Source organism: Colossoma macropomum, unplaced genomic scaffold (assembly GCF_904425465.1).
Source record: "Colossoma macropomum unplaced genomic scaffold, Colossoma_macropomum, whole genome shotgun sequence".
NCBI lineage: Eukaryota > Metazoa > Chordata > Actinopteri > Characiformes > Serrasalmidae > Colossoma > Colossoma macropomum.
In genome coordinates, this window is record NW_023494802.1 from 34,422,596 (window position 1) to 34,443,414 (window position 20,819).

The 20,819-nt window shown below is 40.8% G+C and overlaps 1 protein-coding gene across 1 annotated transcript in view; it reads right to left on the bottom strand.

The window, feature by feature from the left end:
* The window catches only part of spryd3 (SPRY domain containing 3), a 48,408-nt gene that overhangs the window by 22,606 nt on the left and 4,983 nt on the right, over nucleotides 1–20,819 (bottom strand). Inside the window, exons 4-6 of the mRNA XM_036592071.1 lie at nucleotides 15,589–15,713; nucleotides 15,145–15,280; nucleotides 14,140–14,328 (exon numbers count right to left, since the gene is read on the bottom strand). Coding sequence (XP_036447964.1) covers nucleotides 14,140–14,328; nucleotides 15,145–15,280; nucleotides 15,589–15,713 — 450 coding nt within the window. The remainder of the gene's footprint in view (nucleotides 1–14,139; nucleotides 14,329–15,144; nucleotides 15,281–15,588; nucleotides 15,714–20,819) is intronic.

The window sequence follows — 20,819 nt, forward strand, 5'->3', positions numbered from 1 at the left end:
TTTAAGCAGTCTTCATTAATTGCCCCAAAATTTCCGTTTGCAATGTCAAAATCACCATGTGCCCGAACAATGGAAACAATCCTCTGATGCCATTTACAACACCTGGCATCCTTGTTTACTCCAGAGATTGAATGCTGCTCAGACAGTCTGACAGACAGACAGGCAGACAGCCTCAGAGAGTGATGAAGAAGCTCATAAAACCATACACTACAGAATCGTGATAGCCCATATTTTTGTTCTAGCTCTATAGCAGACATATACCAAAAAAGCCAAATACAGCATTGGTCTAAACAGGTCACAGTCTCTAACCCTGAATTTATTTTACTACTTTCCACTGAGGCTTGCTGATCTGTTGGTCCTCGTCAATAGTTTTGAGAAACCCGGTCAAGGATAGCACATGGCATAGCTAGGATTCAAACCAGCACAGCACTGTCAAGCAACAATAGCACAAAAGGTGGTACCCTTTTGGGCAGTGTTTCTACTAAGCAAAACATTTATATTAATCAGTGCTGACATATCTACATACACCAAAAGTATTCTTCTTGAGTTCCATCCCCCAATACTTTTCATAATTCAAAAAAGGATTCTATTCTTATCTCTAGAGGATCAAGCAGGATTTATAACGCATGCACTTGGCTGTTGATTTCCATCAGTGGGTATCGACTGTGGGATTCTTTCGTTTTGTTTTTTTTAAGATCCTGCTACTGGTGCTGCTGCTGTTGTTGGTTCTTGTTCTTCTTGGCTCTTTAGATTCTCATCCACCTCCTCACTCTTCATGCCAGGACCAGTTGCCTGCTCCATTCTGAAGGCAGAGGTAAAATTGCACAAGTCACACCTTCCTGCCTACTCGATCCTGAGTAACAGGGGGAGGCTGGCCACTCCCAGTGGCTCCCAACAACTCCCAGCACGCTCTGGTGATGGCGCTGACAGATCCGACCACTTTCATCCATGGCCCTGCGTGGGGGTTTTCTGCTTGTTTTGTTGACCTGCTGCCCAGGCAACAGGTGCAGAGCTCTGAACAGCCTTCCTAGTTTCTGGAGCATCTCAAAAAGCTGTAAGAGGTGAGGAGGAGACTGTCTGGCACGCATCCATCAACACGAGTACTTCTGTCATTTGTGCAATGTGAGTCCTGCCTGTCAGTCACTCTTGGCCTGCAGAACGTGTTTTCATCTACCATCACCCTGTGATTGATTGCGATGGAAACGATACAGACAGCTCATGCCATTAAAACAAGAGTTAAATGGAGCTTCTGCTGGAACCATGCATGTCTCTGCACTCTGAAGGAGAGGCACTTCAATCTAATTGACACAATCTTCCATTAAGAGGCTTGATGGAACATTTTCATGCTGTCTTATGTGCCAGATACAACTGCCACTCAAGGTTTCCAAGGAGTTCCAAAATATTTCTAAAGTTCCTTAGCAAATGCACATCAACAACCAGTAAAGTAAACCAGCAAAAAGTGACACTCTAAAAAAAACACACAAAAAAAACTCCTGCAAGGCTTAAATACACATATAAGGCATCAAGTAAAGGACAACAGTTTTAATCTAGACCTACAGTGCTGATTAGGCATGAAAAGCACAGGGAATTTTTTAATGGCTTAGGTGATCATTTTGCACTTCTCAGCAGACGGTCAGATCAAAACAAGGGGGGGCTGTGCTCTGAGATCTTATCTATTACTTTTCTTGTGGAGGTTTTTACTACCTTTTAATATTGCCTGTACAGCCACTCTTATTATTCCTGCAGAGATGCTGCCCAACAGTAATAATGCTTCTGTCCAAAAAATAGTGGACGGATGTATGATGTTTTGGACATCTTACAGAAAGGTAATCATTTATGCATGTTTGAGGCTATAAGTAAGCTGGGTATGCAGTTATTGGGAGCAGTATGTCCTCTAAAACTCTAGAACTACATGGGTGAAAACTACATGGTTCAATAAGCCGCTGATGATGAGCCAATGCTATTACAGGAGACGTTTGTGTTATCAAAGACCTAAAGCATGGCTGTCCAGGGTCTGGCTAAACACAGCCCGTGGACAGATTTTAGCCATTCCTCTTTTTAGTCAAGACAACAGCCATAAAGCATTAACATTCAGCAATTTGGGTAAAATCAAAATTTCACAATTTTTTCATTGACACCCCCAACAAATGTATATGTCAAAAGACTGTAATGAATTTAATATCAATAGACATGAAACAAAGTATGTTACAAAAAAATATTTAGGGGAGGAGAGGGCAGGGGAAGTAAAGCAACTGCAAGCTACCTGGATCTTACAGCACCAACTTCTTATCAGAGCAAATTCGGCAGTTCAGTAAATAGTAACCCTTTAAAAATGTGGCGATTTAAGCTGTTTAATCTGCTCTACTTCTGTAATTAAGTGATTTCTGAAGACTGTTGTTGCATTATTTGATATGTAAATAACATGATCTAACAAAAACAAAAATTGAGATTTTTATCTAGTTTGTCTCACAAATTATATTTTTGAACAAGTAAATGCTTGAATACGTAATACATCAGTCATGTTTTGTTGTTACACCAATTAAACAAATTAATAATTTGTTACAAGCGCTTACTGATCCAAGTTGCTCTGAATGAGCAATCCAACAATAAAACAAGTCGCATGCATTTTTTATACAGTGATAAGAACCACAGTAGCACACAGAAAGCTCAGATTCTACATGCTGACTCCACTGGCGGCAGATCTGTACACATTTAATGGTCATCGTCAAATTCTTAGAATCAATCACTAGCAAGGTGCTTGGTTCGATTAACTGCTCTATACGGTATTTTTCAAATTCTACTTTTTTTTCTAATCTTTTGTGAATAATATTTTGGCCCTCAGGTATTTTGTCTAATCTGGCTCTCGGAAAAAAAGTTTAGACTAGGCTCCAAGGGTTTGCTTAAGCTGAAAAAGTACACAGCCAACGGTGCAGATGAACTCTAGAGACCAGGGGCCATATTACAGAAGCTTCCTATCTTTTTGTCTTAACTTAAGATTTGCAAGGTCAAGATAAGATTTTTCATAAATTCGTATTACAGAAGCAAATCTTATCTTTATTTAGGAATCTTATCTTACAGCATCTTATCTCAAGTTAGGAAATTTTAACTTACTCGACTTGAAGTCGACAATCAACTGTCACGTCTTTTACCTAACAACCGACTATATGCACACAGCTGAAACGTAAACACGTAATCAAGTTAGTTAGCCAGACAGCTAATGTTAGCTACCGTTACTGAGGTAAAAAAGTCAAATAAAACTAAAGCGCAATAAACTGAAAGTTAATAATGTTGTGACAACGCTTCATGCTGTTTATTAGAGTGCCGCTGCTCTCCACTTTCAGTTTCACTTCCCAAACACTTCAGCCGAGCATGCTAATGTTATTCCTCCTAATAAACAGACACACGTTCTGCTCTGTCTGCTCATTATTCACCACCATCCCTGTAATATTTTATCTGACGAGTTTTCATCAACATTAACACACAAAGGTAATAAGAGGGGACGGTGAAGATCGTGTCTGTAGCTTATGGGGCTTTTAAACGCTGTTAAAAAAAAATGGAACATTAACGTGATTATGCTTCTTATAGTGAGCTATGCTGCCTATCACTGCATAAAACAACAGAAACAGATGATTAAAACACAAGTTAAGACAGCTTTGGGGTTGTCTTAAAGTTAAGAAAATATTTAGGATATTTTGGCACCTTAGGATGTTTAAGAACTGTTGTCTTAACTAAAGTTACCATGACAACAAAGCAGATATGATCTCAGCCCCTGGACTGATTTTCTTTCTTGAGACAATTCTGGAAGCAGTCAAAAAGGAGACTTGTTTTATAACTAAAACTTCTTACTCCACTTGCTTTTGCATCCAGCTCAGTGGTACACAATATAAAATCTTTCCTCACGTGATTAGAGGACCATAACTGCTAGCAGTTGCAGGTTCTTCCTGCCTCCAACGCTCTACTGCTCATCGCTGTATTTCTCCAACGTGGCAGCACCTAATCATTTTATGATACTGAGTAACAAATGAACTCTAGCATTAGCTGTGGAAGTCTTTGTGATGCTTTCCAAAGAAGTTCTTCACATGAAGAAAATGCTTCAGACTCCTCTTCGGAGAATTTTTAGATGTCTTTCCAAAAATACAAATCATTTCTGTAGAGAAAACTTCCAAAACAACAATCTTGCAGGAGAGAATAATTCTACGCTTTCCATTGCCTTGGACTAATCATCATGACATCATCATAGAGAGATCACCTTTATATTTACATAAAACTGTAAGCACACCTATTCAGGACACAAAAGCCATCTCTTTTTTGATTTCTATGAGTACTTAACTGTGTAAAGCCTTAGTTATTGTACACTGACAATTTCCACACTCAGCAAGATTTATGAAATGCACATGAATACGGGAATTTTTTTTCTAAATGCAATTTTATATACTTACTGTACCATACTGTACCATAAGTGTTCACACAGTCCACGAAAATCATGGGCATTCCAGGAGAGCTCTGTACACTGAATAGGCTGGAATGTTTTGATCACTGCCAACTACAACTGCAAGCAATCATGAATATGATTTTTGTCAACCCTACATGGCCCAAACCAGAATCTTGACTCATTTTTCTTTAGTGTCATCTCACTTTCCATCATGAACAGGGCAGAAACAGTCACACCCACAGTGGAAATCTCTTGTTAAAGCAGGTTACCAGGCCTCACCCTGTGAGCGATAAAGTCTGCATTTCCTTTTTTCTCACACGCTCGTGTTCCTAGAGAAGAGAGAACTCAAAAGATTGTTCCACAGCTCTCACCCTTTGGTAGAGTTTCAAAAGGAATCAGAGGGTTTACAGGAAAATGATGAACCCTGTTTGACTGAAGGAGCCAGCTCATTGTCCGTGCATGGAAGACACCATCTTTAATCTTCAAATGGGTGCGGACTCAACAGAAAATAAAGAGAAGGGTCTTTGAAAGGTCACTACATGGAAAGGAGGCGAAACAGCCCAGGCACACAAAACAACATCCCATTTGCGTTAGCATATTTATATGCTATGCAGGCTAGCCAACAGTGGTTAGTGTTACTGTAATCCCAATAGAGTTGCCACAGTGATTTAATTCTCATAGAAATTTAATTGTTAGAAAAAGTGTACAGTAAGCATCTTGTGGCCCCAGCACTGTGCTCAGAGAGCCAGTGTGGTGAGAGCTTTCGCCACACGGGTGTGACCAGGATTGCAATAAATCAGCAGGCTGAGCGGGTGCAAGAACCACTGCAGCAGCATGATACACATCTGCCGCCACTGACTCTCCAAGTCACTGCATCTGCTGGCCGTTGCTAACCTCAGTGCTGACACATATGGGCTAAGCTTCTAACGCTCTACATTTGTGAAAAAGACCAGGCAACTACTCCAATTAATTTTGGATACTGGAAAGTTGACTGTGTATCTATAGTATCGTGCAAAAATCTGAGACAATCCTTCATTCATTTTAGTTTTTCTTTTGTCAGCATCATTGCACAGCAGCCTGAACAACTTATTACAATATTAAAATGATCAATATTTAATGTGCTCACCTTTTGCCTTTATTACAGTTTCCATTATTTTCAGAAGCTCAGCCATGAAGTGGTATACCACCAAACCTCTGCTGAATCACACACTACAAAGCTCTGCCTCTGGAAGCAACATCAGCACAAGGGCTGTGCGTCGAGAGCTTCATGAAATGCGTATCCACGGCTGAGCAGCTGCACACAAGATTAAGATCACTATGCACAATGCCAAGTGTTGGCTAGAGTGGTGTAAAGCATGCCGCCACTGAACGATTGAGCACTGGAAGTGTGCTCTCTGATGAAACATGCTTCACTATCTGGCAGTCTGATGGATTAATCAGAGTCTGGTGGGTACCAGGAGAACGCTACCTATGGGAATGCATAGTACCAACAGTAAAGTTTGGTGGAGGAGGAATAATGCTCTTTTTTCAGTGAAGGTTAATATTAATGCTACATCATACAAAAACATTTTAGACAATTATATGCTTACTACTTTGTGGCAACAGTTTCAAGAACACCCTTTCCTCTTCTAGTGTGAGCTCCATAAATACATGGTTTGATGAGTCTCGTATGGAAGAACTCCAGTGGCCTGCACAGAGCCCAGACCTCAGCTCCTTTGCTTCCTGCGTTAGTGCCTGACCAAATGCTCTTTTGACTGAAAGGGCATATATTCCCCCAGACACATTCCAAAATCCCAAAAGGATGGAGAATGTTCCAGCCGCAAAGGGTGGGTCACCTCCATATTAAAGCCAATGGTTTCAAAAATAGAAGTCCAGCAAGCTTATAATGGTGTGATCAGTTGTCCACATACGTTTCGCCATTGAGCGTATCAAACACTTGCCTCCAACCGCACTGATTTGTAATCGTTATTGGTAATAGTAGACATCGGTATTGGCAGATAACTGCTTTGAAAAAAACATCACTGGACTGATGGAAGAGCAGAACGTTACGATGGCACTAAGCTACTATGCTAAAATATCTGAATATTATTCACTTTCCTGCATTTGTAACTCTATTAAAATGAACGTTATATTTCTCTGTAATGCTAATCACCTGGATTAGCATTACAGAAGTAGTATGAATTTCTACATTTTTAAAATGTTTATGTATTGGCATCTGAATAGGAAAAATATATTGGCATAAGCCCACAATTGCCAAATCAGTGGATCCCTAACAGAAACATAGAAAAATTAGTTTTCAACATGGCTGCTACTACTGTTTTTAGCTATGTACTAACAAATGAACAGGGTTTCAGACGTGTGATTATTTAGGCATGCAGTTTGTATGATGCTAACTGGTAAGATTTAAGCCACCATTACTCCGTGAGAGTACAAAACTAAACAAACAAACCTTGCACACCAAATATGTCAAAAATGATTGACTACATTTAGAGTAAAAGGGAAAACTGTGTATCACTTCAATTGTCATGGGTGCGAAGGTTTGTGCTTGTGGGTGTATGTTTGTGAATGTATATAGGATTGTATAAATCTGTGTCTGGTGGCTGGCTGTGTACAAGAAAAGAAAAGAGAGAGATAGAGGCCCAGGTGGAGTCTGCCCGCTCCACAGCACAGAGGGATTAAACGGCCGGGCACAGCCGCTGCTGTGGCAACAGGCACAGGGATCTCTGCCTTGTGTTCGCATGGAGCGGCACGTACACACCGGCGCCAGCCAAACGCCTCCTCATAATACAAACAGTACAGCGGGGGAGCAAAAAAAAAACTATTAAATGACCTGAGTCTACTTATCTTGCGTTTAACACCACAGAACAGCAACAGCTCTAGGTATGGTAGTTAGGTCAAAATGCGTTTTGGGTAATGTCTCAACACTAATGACGTGACCATCATTACCAGCACCACTCATTAAATTTGGACAGAAACAGCTGAGGCCCTCAGTGTTAATGCTTCTCCACTCTCTGACCCTGCGAGTTTAAATTTAAAACACATCATTCCTTATCAAGACCACAGACACAAAATTAAACAATCTGTGGTTAGCTGTATGATGCATAAAACCTAAAAATGAAATTAAGCATGAGTGTCAGCAACTCTGCACTCAAAATATCTTTGTTTTTGGGAATGAATGTCAATGTCACTTCATGTGAAAATATCGCTCAATTCAAATATAAAGAATCATTGCCCTTGAGGTGGCAAGGCACTGATATTTCAAAATACGTCAAAAAGCACTGATATGTCAAATTATGTCAAAAGGCATCTTCACACTGCCTTTGAGGCACTTCCAGTAGAGCCAGATATCTTTGCTTCAGAACCAAGATGCTGGTTCAAAGAAGGAGATTAGAAATCAGACCCAGATAACAAAATGTGACACATAATTATTCCCCAGTTATTATCTGAGAGATGCCTATATGCAGAATATAAACAAAAAAAGAATGTGAGTGTTTGGGGTCGACCTAGACAGCTATGATGACAGTTAGCGCTGACTTAGGATGCAGTGCTCGCTTATCTACACAGGAGTGTCCATCCCACAGACAATGAAAGTAAACAGAGCAAACAAACGCCTAGGCTCCACAGAGGGCAGGAACTCAATATTATGTGCATTCTGCAACTAAGCCCTCCTCCAATCCACCTCATAAAATACATACCAGTCAGAAGGGTTGAGCATAGCAAACCAAATTATCTACACCAAGGTGATGGTACAAGAATCTATCAAGTATATTTATCATGTAAAATATAGGCAGGTTGTTGGACACACTGCATTAAAATGCATTCTGAGGCAATGATCCTTAACTTTTACCTGATGGCTATTGAAAAGATTACTGCTTCAAATAAACCAAGATCAATTAACACTTCAGGCCATTAACACTAAAGAGAACACAAAGAATACACAGCCAGTTGCAAACATATTGCTTGCTGTTGTAAGAGATCCTCTTCTAATGAATGGAAATCTTTTGGCCCTGGAAAAAGATACCAGTAAAACAAAAGCAGATCACCATAAACACAGAAAATGACTTAAGTGCTACATGTGCTCCAACAATTGGCCAAACCATTCCAATACAGCTCACAAAACTGACTATCCTTGTATCTCTTCTGACAGACTTTACTTGAACACCTGAAGCCTCAGTAAAGCCACATTATCAATACAATGTAAAGCCTAATGTTAAATGTTGACTTTATTTTTTAGTTTTATCTTTATATGTACATGACGCAGTTAGATACTACAAATTACCCAGTTACAAAGGGCTGGGCACAATTGTTTTTGTTTACTAAAAAGTACTAACCACACCAAATACAGGTACTGCGTAGGCCGACTTTAAAATACTTTGAATAAAAATTATTAAATTTTAACTGCTCTGATGAAAGCTGGTCTTACTTTGCCATCTATTGCGATGATGTATAAAAACACAATTTTACAAAACTACCATGTTTTTTTTATGTCGCCCTATGGCGGTTTCTAAGGCCTGCATAACCAGTAATTCTGCAGCCACTGGCATATGGCTGGGATTAGGACACATTTAATTTGTCCATGCCTACATGTACACTTTATTGAAAAGATCTGATCGTATGGAAGTCTACAAACAGGAAACACTCAGGTGTTTGGTGCTTTTAGGTAAAGCAATGTTCGTAGAGCAGGACCAGGCTGATGTCATCTTTCACAGACCAGTTAGCCGAGTAGTCTAACGGATATATTAGAGAAGGTAGCCCAAGGTAACACCTTAATAACCACTCAAGTTAGGTCAATAGGTCTGAAACTATTGATACCTTGGTTTAGTCACTTTAAAGCATTGCAGCACTTTACAAAGAGCACAGGAGCTGTTGAAAACAGCAGTATATGCTGCTGCCAGCTGAGAGGCACAATTGCTGAACACAGCAGGACCTGCAACTTTCTTCTTATTTAGTTTTTTGAAGGCAGTTCACACCTCTTTTTCCATGACAGTGGGCGAGAGGAGAAGAGTCAGGGGCAGAGGGGGGAGTGAGGTATGTAAATTATTAAAGCAGTAGACACAGAACTCATTAAGCCTGTATGGGAGCTCTGAGTCATCTCTGAGTGGGAATACTGGAGATTTTTTTGTAGTTCGTCACTTTCTGCAGGTTTTCCCCTACCATTCTGGTGTAAGTGTATAATTAAAACTGACATCCATCACACCACTCAGCATGATTAAAATTCGAACAAAACACAAATACAGAATGCAAACAACATATTTCAGTGGCAGACATAGGTTGAAGCTCTCACGGGAACACAACTGCAATGAGAACAACAGAAGGGCCATTTACTGTACTGTTCACCAAACATAAGCCGTCCTCTATGAAAACATTACTGCACCAAAGTTGATACACCAGAAAAGAGATGCTGCATCGTACAGTTATTAAAGAAAGTTTGCCCATCTGTTGGCTATGGAGACTTAAAGTCCAACCAGAACTGTCTCCTAGACTCCACAGAGCTGAAACATCTTTGCCTGTTTGCCTAGCATACGCATGTCATCCAGCTAAATCAGCTGTAATCAATTACTACAGTATTCCACCCTTAACAATAGCCTCTTTGATGTGTAACAATCCTATTGGATATTATTTAAAGAGTAACTACAACTCACTATTTTCAGCTAACTCTATCCCTAGCTCATCTTTGAAAAAATGCTCAAAAATGGGAGGGGCCCACTGGGAGGGGCACTGAGGTTAGCGACCAGAAAATATGGAGAGTGACAGAATCAAATAGTACCTTTGCACCCGAGAGGTCTTCCAAGGCTGAAGATTGTTCTCCACTACGATCCCTGTCTTCGATGGGGGAAATGTTTCTGATCAGATAATGTGTCTTGGGCCTTAATAGTATGAGTCACTGACTCAAACCGCTGAAGAGTTAACGTAGTGCCAGAATATTATTAACAGTGAGCAGGAGAGACATTAGAATGGTAGAACACTCCCTTAAACACTAACAGCTTCCATCTAATTATCTGTTCAGCAAGTTCCATATTCGATAAAACAAAGAAATAAGTTCAAGAAAAGCTGTACAGACGAAATGCTGACATAGTAACAAGCAGACGTCACGAGTTGAGTATGCAAATTGGTTGACTAATTTGCACAATGTGACATGTCATCGTACTCTGGTACGAAGACACAACATCCGTGCCTATAGCAGAGTTGACCCAGAGGGACGCTGCAGAGATGGAACTGGCCAAGATAAAAAATGTTATTTTTACAGTTTTGAAAGATGTGTTCACATTTCAAGCAAGTCTGGTACATTTTATTATCACAAAGCAATGCATTTCAGCTGTTAATGAAAAAAAGGTCTTAGGGTGAAGCTGCTCTTTAAACAGTGGCTGAAGCAAAATCCAGGTCATGGGAGGAGTTCGGCGAGGCCATAGAACAAGACTTTCGGTTGGCTTCAAGGAGGTTCTGGACAACCATCTGACAACTCAGGAGTGGTCGGGGTGGCTTCACCCAAGCTGTACTCAGTGGGGGTGGAGAAACTCTGACTTCAAATGAGAATATTGCTGGTCGGTGGAAGGAGCACTTTGAGGAACTCCTTAACCCGAAAGACATGCCTCCCTCACAGGTGTCATGGCCAGAGGTTTCTGGCATGTCAGACTCCATTTTCCTGGTGGAGGTCACTGAGGTAGTTGGCAAGTTCCTCAGTGGCAAGGCACCAGGGGTGGATGAAATTCGTCCGGAAATGCTTAAGGCTCTGGATGCTGTGGGGCTGTCGTGGCTGACACGCCTCTGCAATGTTGCATGGACCTCGGGAACAGTACCCTTGGAATGGCAGACCGGGGTGGTGTTCCCCAAGATATCCTGTGGGAGGTCCTTCGGGACTGTGGGGTGCCGGGGCCGCTACTCCAGGCCATTCAATCTCTGTACTACCAGAGTGAGAGTTGTGTTTGTATATTCGGCATTACGTCAAGCTCGTTCAGTGTGAGTGCTGGACTCCACCAAGTTTGTGCCTTGTCTTCACTCCTGTTCATCAAGGTGAAGCCGAGGTCTGAAGGGAAGGAGAGTGGCGTCTCTGCTATTTGCGGATGATGTTGTCCTTTTGGCTGGATCGCATGGATGCCTCCAGAGCTCACTGGAACGGAGTGTGAAGCGGTTGGTATGTGGAGCAGCACCTCCAAGTCCATGGTCCTAGCCCGGTAAAGGATGGCATGTCCACTCCAGGTAAGGGGAAAGGACCTGCCACCGGTGGAGGAGTTTAAGTATCTCGGGGTCTTGTTCACGAGTGATGGGAGGCGGGATCGTGAGATCGGCCGCAAGCTGGGACAGGCAGCAGCAATAATGCACTTACTGTCTACATCCCAGCCCTCACTTATGGTCATGAGCTGTGGCCAATGACCGAAAGAATGAGATCACAAGTACAAGCAGCCGAAATTAGTTTTCTTCGCAGGGTGGCAGGCTACATTCTACTTGACAGAGTGAGGAGCTCGGTTATCTGGGAGGAGCCCGGAGTAGAGTCGCTACTCCTCCACATTAAGAGGAGCCAGGTGAGGTGGTTCGGGTGTTCGATCAGGATGCTCCCTGGACAGGGGTTTACCAGGCATGGCCTACTAGGACGAGACCCTGGGGTGGTCCTAGGATCCACTGGAGGGATTATATCTCTAAGTTGGCCTGGGAGCGGCTCGGGGTCCCCCGGAATGAGCTGGAGGATGTTGCGGGGGCCAGGGTCGCCTGGAATTCTCTGTTCTCCCAACTGCTACCATGACTCTATCTGGATTAAGCAGTTAAAGATGATGATGATGATGATTATTTAAACCGACAAATAAAAATGACAAACGTCTAAAACACCCAGTCAGAGCTTGTACCAGAGGGAGTCATCCTGCCACCATATTTAAAAGCACAGATATAGATGTTATGCTCTATCATACTAACAAATTACAAGTCTCTTGTAAAGAAGATACATAATAGAAATCAGCATTTTAGTGAAATTTAAGTTAGCCGTTGAAAACAATTCAACCAGTACCCAGCCTTGCAAATTAGGCTTTACTGCATGAGTATATAGATGTATAAATGACTCTGGTCAGGACACAATAACTGATCATGGGCCAGCATTACAGGCTGAGAACTCAGTCAGAGATCACTGTCAAACCAGCATGATGCGACTTATCCACTATAAATAACCTGTTTATAACTATGATAACACTGACTGTTGGATCAACACTGTCAGACCACCCTTCAAACAAAACGCTTTTGTTATTATTCTACTCAATAGTGACTAGTGTGAAAAATGAACTTCAGGACAGTCGGTCCTCTATTTTCTGTGCCCAAACTCTCAATGCCTGTCAAAACATGCCTTTATCATCTCTGGGTAGAAGTGTTAACTACACTGAGGCATGCAGGTAAAGGCCTCTCTCTCCCTCTCAATGGCAGGTCAAAGCCAGAATGCATTTAAGGCCCCAGGTTACAAATCCTAGGACCGGATTTATACAAGGAGAAAAAGACCAACTAGGTCTAAAACTATGTTTCTAACACATTGAATTCAACTTTTTACTCTTAAAAATTCCTAAACAATTATTAGCTTGGATGTACAGTTTTAGGAAAAACCTTTGATTGGTTTAGAACTTTTGTAATATATAGAGATTCTTTAACCTTTGCAGAAATGTTCCTCATCTACCTCTCATTTACAAAACTGGTCTTATTCTATTGGTTCGTAATGTCACTCAGACAAGAAAAGAGGACTGGGCATACAGTATTTACAATGGGTGGTCAGGACAACCCAGGCAATCTCAGGAATGGCGCTCTCACCACTACAGGACATTTCCCATTCCAGGGTCCTTAGAAGGGGCCAAAAGATCATCAAGGACAAAACTCACCCCCAGCACAATCTCTTCACACTTCTCCTATCTGGTAGACGATATAGGAGTGTGAAATCAATGACCACAAGATTACGAAACAGTTTCTTCCCCCAGGCCACTGGGACTCTGAACACCTCGCACTCAATGGCCCTCCCTCCAACCACCATAACACCTCATTCTCCATAGGCCTCTGGCAAGTGATGTGGTCTCAGGACATGAAACTCTTGAATCTTGAATAAGAGCGAGCAGAGCCTGTCTTTCTAGAAACACATCTGTGAGCTAAAGTTGGGCTAAATGAACCATCTAAGCACAACTGCATGTTGCCTGCCGCACTTACTCTGGAGAATTATGGGTGAATATTGTCGCCACTGTCACACACAATTCTCTTCCATTTTGTCATAAAGGAATCTTGTGCGAAAAAACACACATGCCAAGCACAGCGCGCCTTCCTCTGTAATACTAGCCCTCCAGGTGCTTTTCGCAAGAGTGGAGATGCTGTAAACTATGTGTGCACAGGCAGCCAAGAAGAAATCTCAGGCCCAGTTCTTTCATAATTCACTCTGGTTTGGTAAAACACTAACTCACTATCCTGGGGCCAGTAAATAATTCACATATTTGAGACGCAGCCTTAATCACAGTATTGCAAGACCACTCTTTCAAAATCGGGAGGATCAAATTCGGCAATAGCAACATTTCCTGTGTAACTTCAGTAATATATTTGAATTGATAATCATTAAATCACGATTAACTATTAATCATCATTTATTTTTTGGAAAGAGAACAATGCAACGTTTTTGTTATTTTTTCATCCTAAGAAACCCATCAACCCAAGTACACCTTGCACTTTTAGGGAACTAGAGAATGGCGCTGTTGCCTTACCGTTCCGCTGACTCTGACATCATAGAGACGGCCCCACTCGTCCTCATGGCTGTCAACCATCATCACACTGTCTTCTTCCTCTCTGCCCCACTCAGCCTGAAGGTCTAGCCGCACCTCCTCCCCCAAAGAGTGCATCCCGATAGCGGGGAAGAGTCCATCCGGAGCAACTGGCACCACCACAGAGCCGACCTGCACCAACCACCCCCCACCGCACACACACACACACACAGGTTTTGAGTAAGCAGAGAATATTTGCACTAAAAAGATGAACTATTGAAAAACAAACAAAAATCTGTTGCTTACTTCATCGTTGCTTGTGTTAACTATGTGTGCATTGTAATTGTTTGCAGGTCATTAATACTCTAATGATCAAGGAGAACGAAAAGTCATAACAGGGCCGTTATTTACAAGTTACGGATCACTTGGTCATGTGAAAGTAGGCCGTAGAAGAACTTGCTGTGAAATGAGGCCTACATTTCTGTCGGCCTTGAACTTGCCCGATGGAAAGCATGGGTTTATTAAATGGCTTCAGCATGGAAGCTCACCATTGGTTGAGTGAATTTAATGGCATGTAAACATTTGCAATCACATTAGTGAAGTGTTTATGAACTTTCTCACAGCAAGCATTTACCCACAATGCACAACGGCATAGCTTGTTTGTTACATCACAGGGAGAATATCAACATGGGACAAATGCCAGCGCCAAATAACTTCTTCACAGTCTGCCGTAACCTCATTCATTTGAAGTTACTGTTCATTTCTGTGAAGTTCCTTTTCAAAGAAGGCCACATACAGGAAACACTGAACAAGAAAAATAAAGCCAGGAAGCCCTCATCTAAAAGAACAAATAGTTCGAGAACAACATGACTACTGTGTTGTGCTGAGGTGAACTGACAGCCAGCTAATAAGAATTATCTGTGGACACAGTTTACATTCATGTACATATATCTGTCATACAACAGTTTCAGAAATGGAAGATGTTTGTGGTGAGCAAGAGTGACTCACCTCTTTGCCGTTCTTGGTGAAAAACACAGTTGTTAGTCCAGCATCAAAAGTGTCTGCATAGATTCCACAGCCTATTCGATCACCACGGTTACACTTGGGGCCAAACTGCTGGCCAACTGGGTTGCCGTTATACAGTCTGAAAAAGACAGCAAAGACAGAGTCAGCAGACCTTCAGCACTAACATCTGATTAGCTGTTCATTTGGAAGGTGGGGGCTGAGAAAGCAGGAAGTGTTTCTCATTAACAGAAAAACAGCAGAACAAAAACACCATCAAATTACAGGGTGTAAAAGCCAAAAGCACTTATATAAGACGTTCACATTTACCTATACTACTTATTATCTACCTGGTTAATCATTTAAGGGAAGAAAAGAAAACCAAAAACTGACTGAACACTTTCAAAAATTCTAAATGGTAATCTAAATGGCAAGTTTTGTATAACTTACTTCCCGTCGTCAGCATGGTAAGCTATGGAGTGAGGTAGCCAGCCAGGCTGATGGTCAAGCTTGTAGTACTGAGGTACCAAGCCCACAGCAATCGTCCCCCTGACTCCCGTGTCCATTATGGTCACCTGTAGGACCGCAAACACACTTCAGCCCATTCATGCAAAATTGTTCATGTATTTTTTTGTGCTGGGTAATGCTGCCTTTTGACTGTTGGCTCTGCTCAACAACTTAAGTCACAAATTCAAAATTGTGATTGAATGTTACCAAAATAATTGGAAAATGACCTTAACACCCACTGGATGGAGATTATTAGCACTAGCGCTCATGACCTCAATTTGAGACTTAATAAGCAATATTATTGACATGACTTTAACACGACAAGGGGGGAATGGGTGGGGTATCTAAGAAAGCGCCAGCAGCTGTGTACATTTGAGGGAAAGGTTGCCAGGAATAACAGACCTCAGGTCTACTGAGTCAGAGGAAGAAGTCATGGCAAGTAACCTGCAATTAAGAATGTGACCTCCCAGCTACTGCTTAACTGCCTGTATGCAAAACATCACAACAGTGCAATACGCCCGACCACGCCCTACCAAGGTGCATAGTAGGAGCACCATACAATCGCAACTCAACTTGCTTCTGAACTTCTTCTTCTTGATCTCTAACAACTGGAGACTATTGACACTAATCACAATCACTAACCCTAATTAGACTCTTATCCTTCTCTGAGTAATCTTCTTGATTAATTTAACAACATCCTCCCATGCAATACTTAATTAATGATCTTTACAAAGATCAGAATAACATGAAATTCATGGCTTATGAGGACATTTGACCACAGCAGAAAAGCAGGTAAGATTCTGGTCCACGTGGCTTAATGTTTGTATCCATCTCCAGTAGAATGGCTGGTGTACAGCTGTTGGCTATCCACATCTTCCTGCTCTACAAACTAAACCCTACACACAGAGCCAAAGCTTATTCATAGCCTGAGAGAGTCTCCTCAGGTTCCTGCAGGTTTAAAGCCAAGTCCACCCATCACCTCCCACCCCTCGCCTGTTGACTCTTTCGAGGATTTGCTCTCCAAGCTTTACGAAGCTACAGTAAATCCTAAAAGCATTTCCTAAATATTAATGTTTGCTGTTCATTCTACAAGCATCCTACTGTGAATTTAATGTGCCATGAACACTGAAGACATGCCATTCCTCAAAAGGGAACCCTGCCGTGAACTCGGCAGCTAAGAATTCCGTCCCACACTTCCAGAGAAAATAATCAATTAGGCTAATAGAGAAAATTTCCACTTGACTAAGGACAAAATTGATTCACACACACGCTCCCTGAAAAAGCAGACGGCTTTAGATCACTGTGGAGGTTTTTTTCTTTGAGTGAATGAGGTTGTTTAAACAAGAGGAAGAGCTTAAAGAGCTAAAGGTTCAGCAGCGTATGTGCAGGGGTTTTGGGCGATCAGGCTGCTGCCTGGGGGCCAAAGGAGGTGAAATGAAACTCCTGTGAAAGTGTAACGAGGAAACTTGAGCGTGCCGCTGACGCATATTCCGCTAGGCACATGACCTTTACGGGAATCACACTCCCGTGATCCAGGGGATTCTCTCAGAAACGTGCGTCACAATCAGATGTCCTACATCACCCAGAAGAATCAATCCCACTCAAGTCATGGCTGAAAATGTCAAACTCGTTTCTGAGGACCGAATGTCTTCAAGAAGCATGCATGAAGGCTTGTGTGTGATTCTCCCCTTCTGGGGCGTTCTGTAACACCATTTAAAATAGCCAGACACTGCTAGCTATACTGCAAATACAGTACATCCGTAATCCGACGATGAAAATCAAGTGATGCAGCATATCTAAAAGACAATAACTACACGTCTGTCAAAAATTTAAGGACACGTAGCTTTGCCTTTCTCTTCGTCAGTTTTTTGTAACTTTTGTAATATTATATTGGTTTGCAATATTTGCTTTGACGGATTGTTACCATACTGCAGTCTTACCAGGTTTATACTGAGAAACAAAATATCGCATACTGGGGGTCTAACAATACACAAATTTCACAATATGACACGTATTGTCATTTTTGCATTACAATACTAGAAAACAAATGCTAAAATAACTTTACATTTATTTATTCACTTTTTGTAATTTTCAAAACATTTTTTGTAATTCCCACTGTTGTCCCCATAAGACAACAATGACAGATTAATGAATAACAAGTGCAAGTCATTTTCTTAAAAGACATAAAATTTAAAAATAATAATAACAATAATAATAATAACAACAACATAAACAAAAGTTCAAGATTTATGTTCAAGAAAATGTGTATCATAATAATAAAAATAAACCAAAAATGTGTAGACCATAAATTAATAAACTGAGCACTACAAGTTAACTTTCAATTGGATCTTGTGTTTCTATAAAAAGTGTGGCTCTTATTTTCTGGCTGAAATGAGTGAAAGGGGATTTTCTAATGTGGTTCAATCACTTCTAGCACACTGTGAAGTCCAAGACTCTCTACAACAGAGTAACAGCGCAAATCGAAAGCTACGAATATCCCTATGGAGCGAGTTATTTGTTTTGCCGGTTCAGAACCGATACAAAAAGCGGATGCCTAGAGAGAAGAAGCTCCTGCAACTTGTGTTTTCTCCATGCTCTGGTAACTGAAACATTTGAGTGAGGTCTTCACAAACGAGTCAGCATATTTGAGGTATTAGCACAGGTATTTGTTACTAGTGTTGAGCAATGTTTGCACACTGTAAATGTTCAATCAATTATTGTACTCAAACGGAAGATTGCTTTCTCCCCCTTTCTAACCATACAAGGTAGGCTAATCAAACTGATAGTACAAAGTATCTCTTTTTCTCTTTTTTTTTTGTTGTTGTTGCTATCGTTGTTGTTATGATTTTAAAAAAAATCATGGATTGTGTTAAACAGAACTATAAAATCATGTATTTAATAGCATGAATCATCTCGCAACCCCCATATCAAAAAAAGAATATTAACATGCATACCATGACACCCCTACAGCATATATAAATATCAGTACCGTTATCTGTGACAGTATTTGTGACGAGTGGCCACCAGAGGCATACAGACATACAGTACAGCACAACGTCTTCAGGTAACTGACGCACAACGTCCTCAGGTAACGTGATCAGAGAAGACAAGTTCAAACACTTTAAGTGGGAGCAAAAGGATGCATGAAAGCATTGGCCACGTACAACTATTTCCCGGTACATTAGACAAGGATATTAGACAAGGCATTAATAATTTCTGTTCACAGTAAGTGTTAATAGTGGATACAATACCAAAGAACTTCTCCACCTGAGGTTTGATAAAAGAAAACAAGACATCCAGATTAATACATAGTGTACAGCAAACAACAGACAGAAGAAAGAAAAGTCCCAGCTAGTATGCCAACACTATTTGTAATTAGTTTTAAATGATGAAAAAGTTACAAACAACAGTGTCAATGCGCTAAGTATAATTTAAGAAATAATGGAATTAACTCCCTTGGATGACCAACTGTTTTTGGTCGAGGACACAGGATTTTGTAGGCATATAATATAGCCTACATACTGTAATAATTTTAGTAGGTTTAACAGTTTTTATCTATTTTCACTTTTTTCCCATTTGTAGTTTCGGTTTTCAGCCTAGTGTGTCCTAGTGTATTTGGTTTTGGTCATTTTAATTTCAATCCATTACTAATTAAAATAATAATATTACTAGAATTACAATGTAGCAGACACTAAATGTCCTAAATCTAAATGAAATATTTAATTCAATAATACAAACAAGCATTACTGAGCAGTTGAGCAGTTACAGCTGCTAAGTGAGATTTTTATGATTTTTTTTTTTTTTGCATGTGCACATGCCGATATAGTTTTTCTCAGAATTAACCTGGTTACTATTTAACATCAAATGCTGTTAAGTTATAGCAAGCACGCTCATTTATCACAATTTTTGAAAACTTCTGACAGACAGTATATGAACTGAGTTGAGTGGGGCTGAGCGCTGGGCCACATGTATGTACAGCACAGCAGGATAATGGACAGGGTGTTACTTTCCAGGTCCAATGCCCAGGAGAGGAAGTCCATCAAACCAGGCTGTGCTGCCAGCAGCCCACAGCCCGGCAGCAGCTGCCTCTCATCCAGACGGCCTCAGCCCAGATCCATAAATCACACCCTGCATGCCCTCTCCCAAAACCTAATTTACAGCCCAAACTCACAGACTTTCCCGTATTAAATCACTTGGATCTTCTTTCTCCCAAACTGTATTTTATGGCAAATGTTTCAGGACAGGTAAAGCTTGTACACCTTCCTCAGCTCGTCAATATGTTCTGGAGAGTTGCAAAAACTGAACTTAGTTGTTTTTCAAGCCCTTGCTTGGATGTCCCAATACATATGAGCATGAGTATTTTTTATGGGTGTCAGTACTTCTGGAGCACTGCACAACTGCATGCATCATTAACCTACTTGTCCAAAGGCCTAAAAGGTACAGTAAAGATTTTTTTGTATTTGACCAAAAAAACTCATTTGGTGTCAGGTCACTTTGTCTCCTATTTCTGTTATTTATGCCAAGATTTCGTATTCTGTGCCAGTGTCTATCCAACCAACATTTAACATTTTTAATAGCAGTCATGTTTCATATGACTAATTTTACTGTTGTACTTTGTAAGCTTTAGTCAAAAATGAAATATTTGATATATCTGAATAATAGATTAATGTTAAATCCATCTCATTTTGTTAAACTGTAAGCTGACAAAACAAGACAATCTCAATAAATCCACTTCAACATTTTAATTATTACCCCACCCACACATTTCTTATACCGCAGGATTGCTGCTGATGAGATATTATATGAGTGGTGGACCATTCTCAAGTCAGCAGTGACAATGACATGGCAGGAGCATGGCAGTTTGTGTGTGGCACAGCACCACTGCTGGAGGTTTTTAAACATTGTCTCAGACAAGAAAACTCAAGAGAAGTGGAAAAAAGGTGACTGAAAATGTTCAGAAACCAATGTCCCTTACAGTTATTTTTAAGTATTTTGCCTAATTTGTGAAAATTCAGCTGCTTAACATAACAAGGTCAAAAGGCAGACACTCCACAGAAATCAACATGTTCTACATAAATTTCAGACTAAAACAAATCTGTACCTGACTGTCTTGGTCTTCTACACTTCAACAAAAGCTTCTCATTGAAATATCTTCCTATGTAACATACACTCCA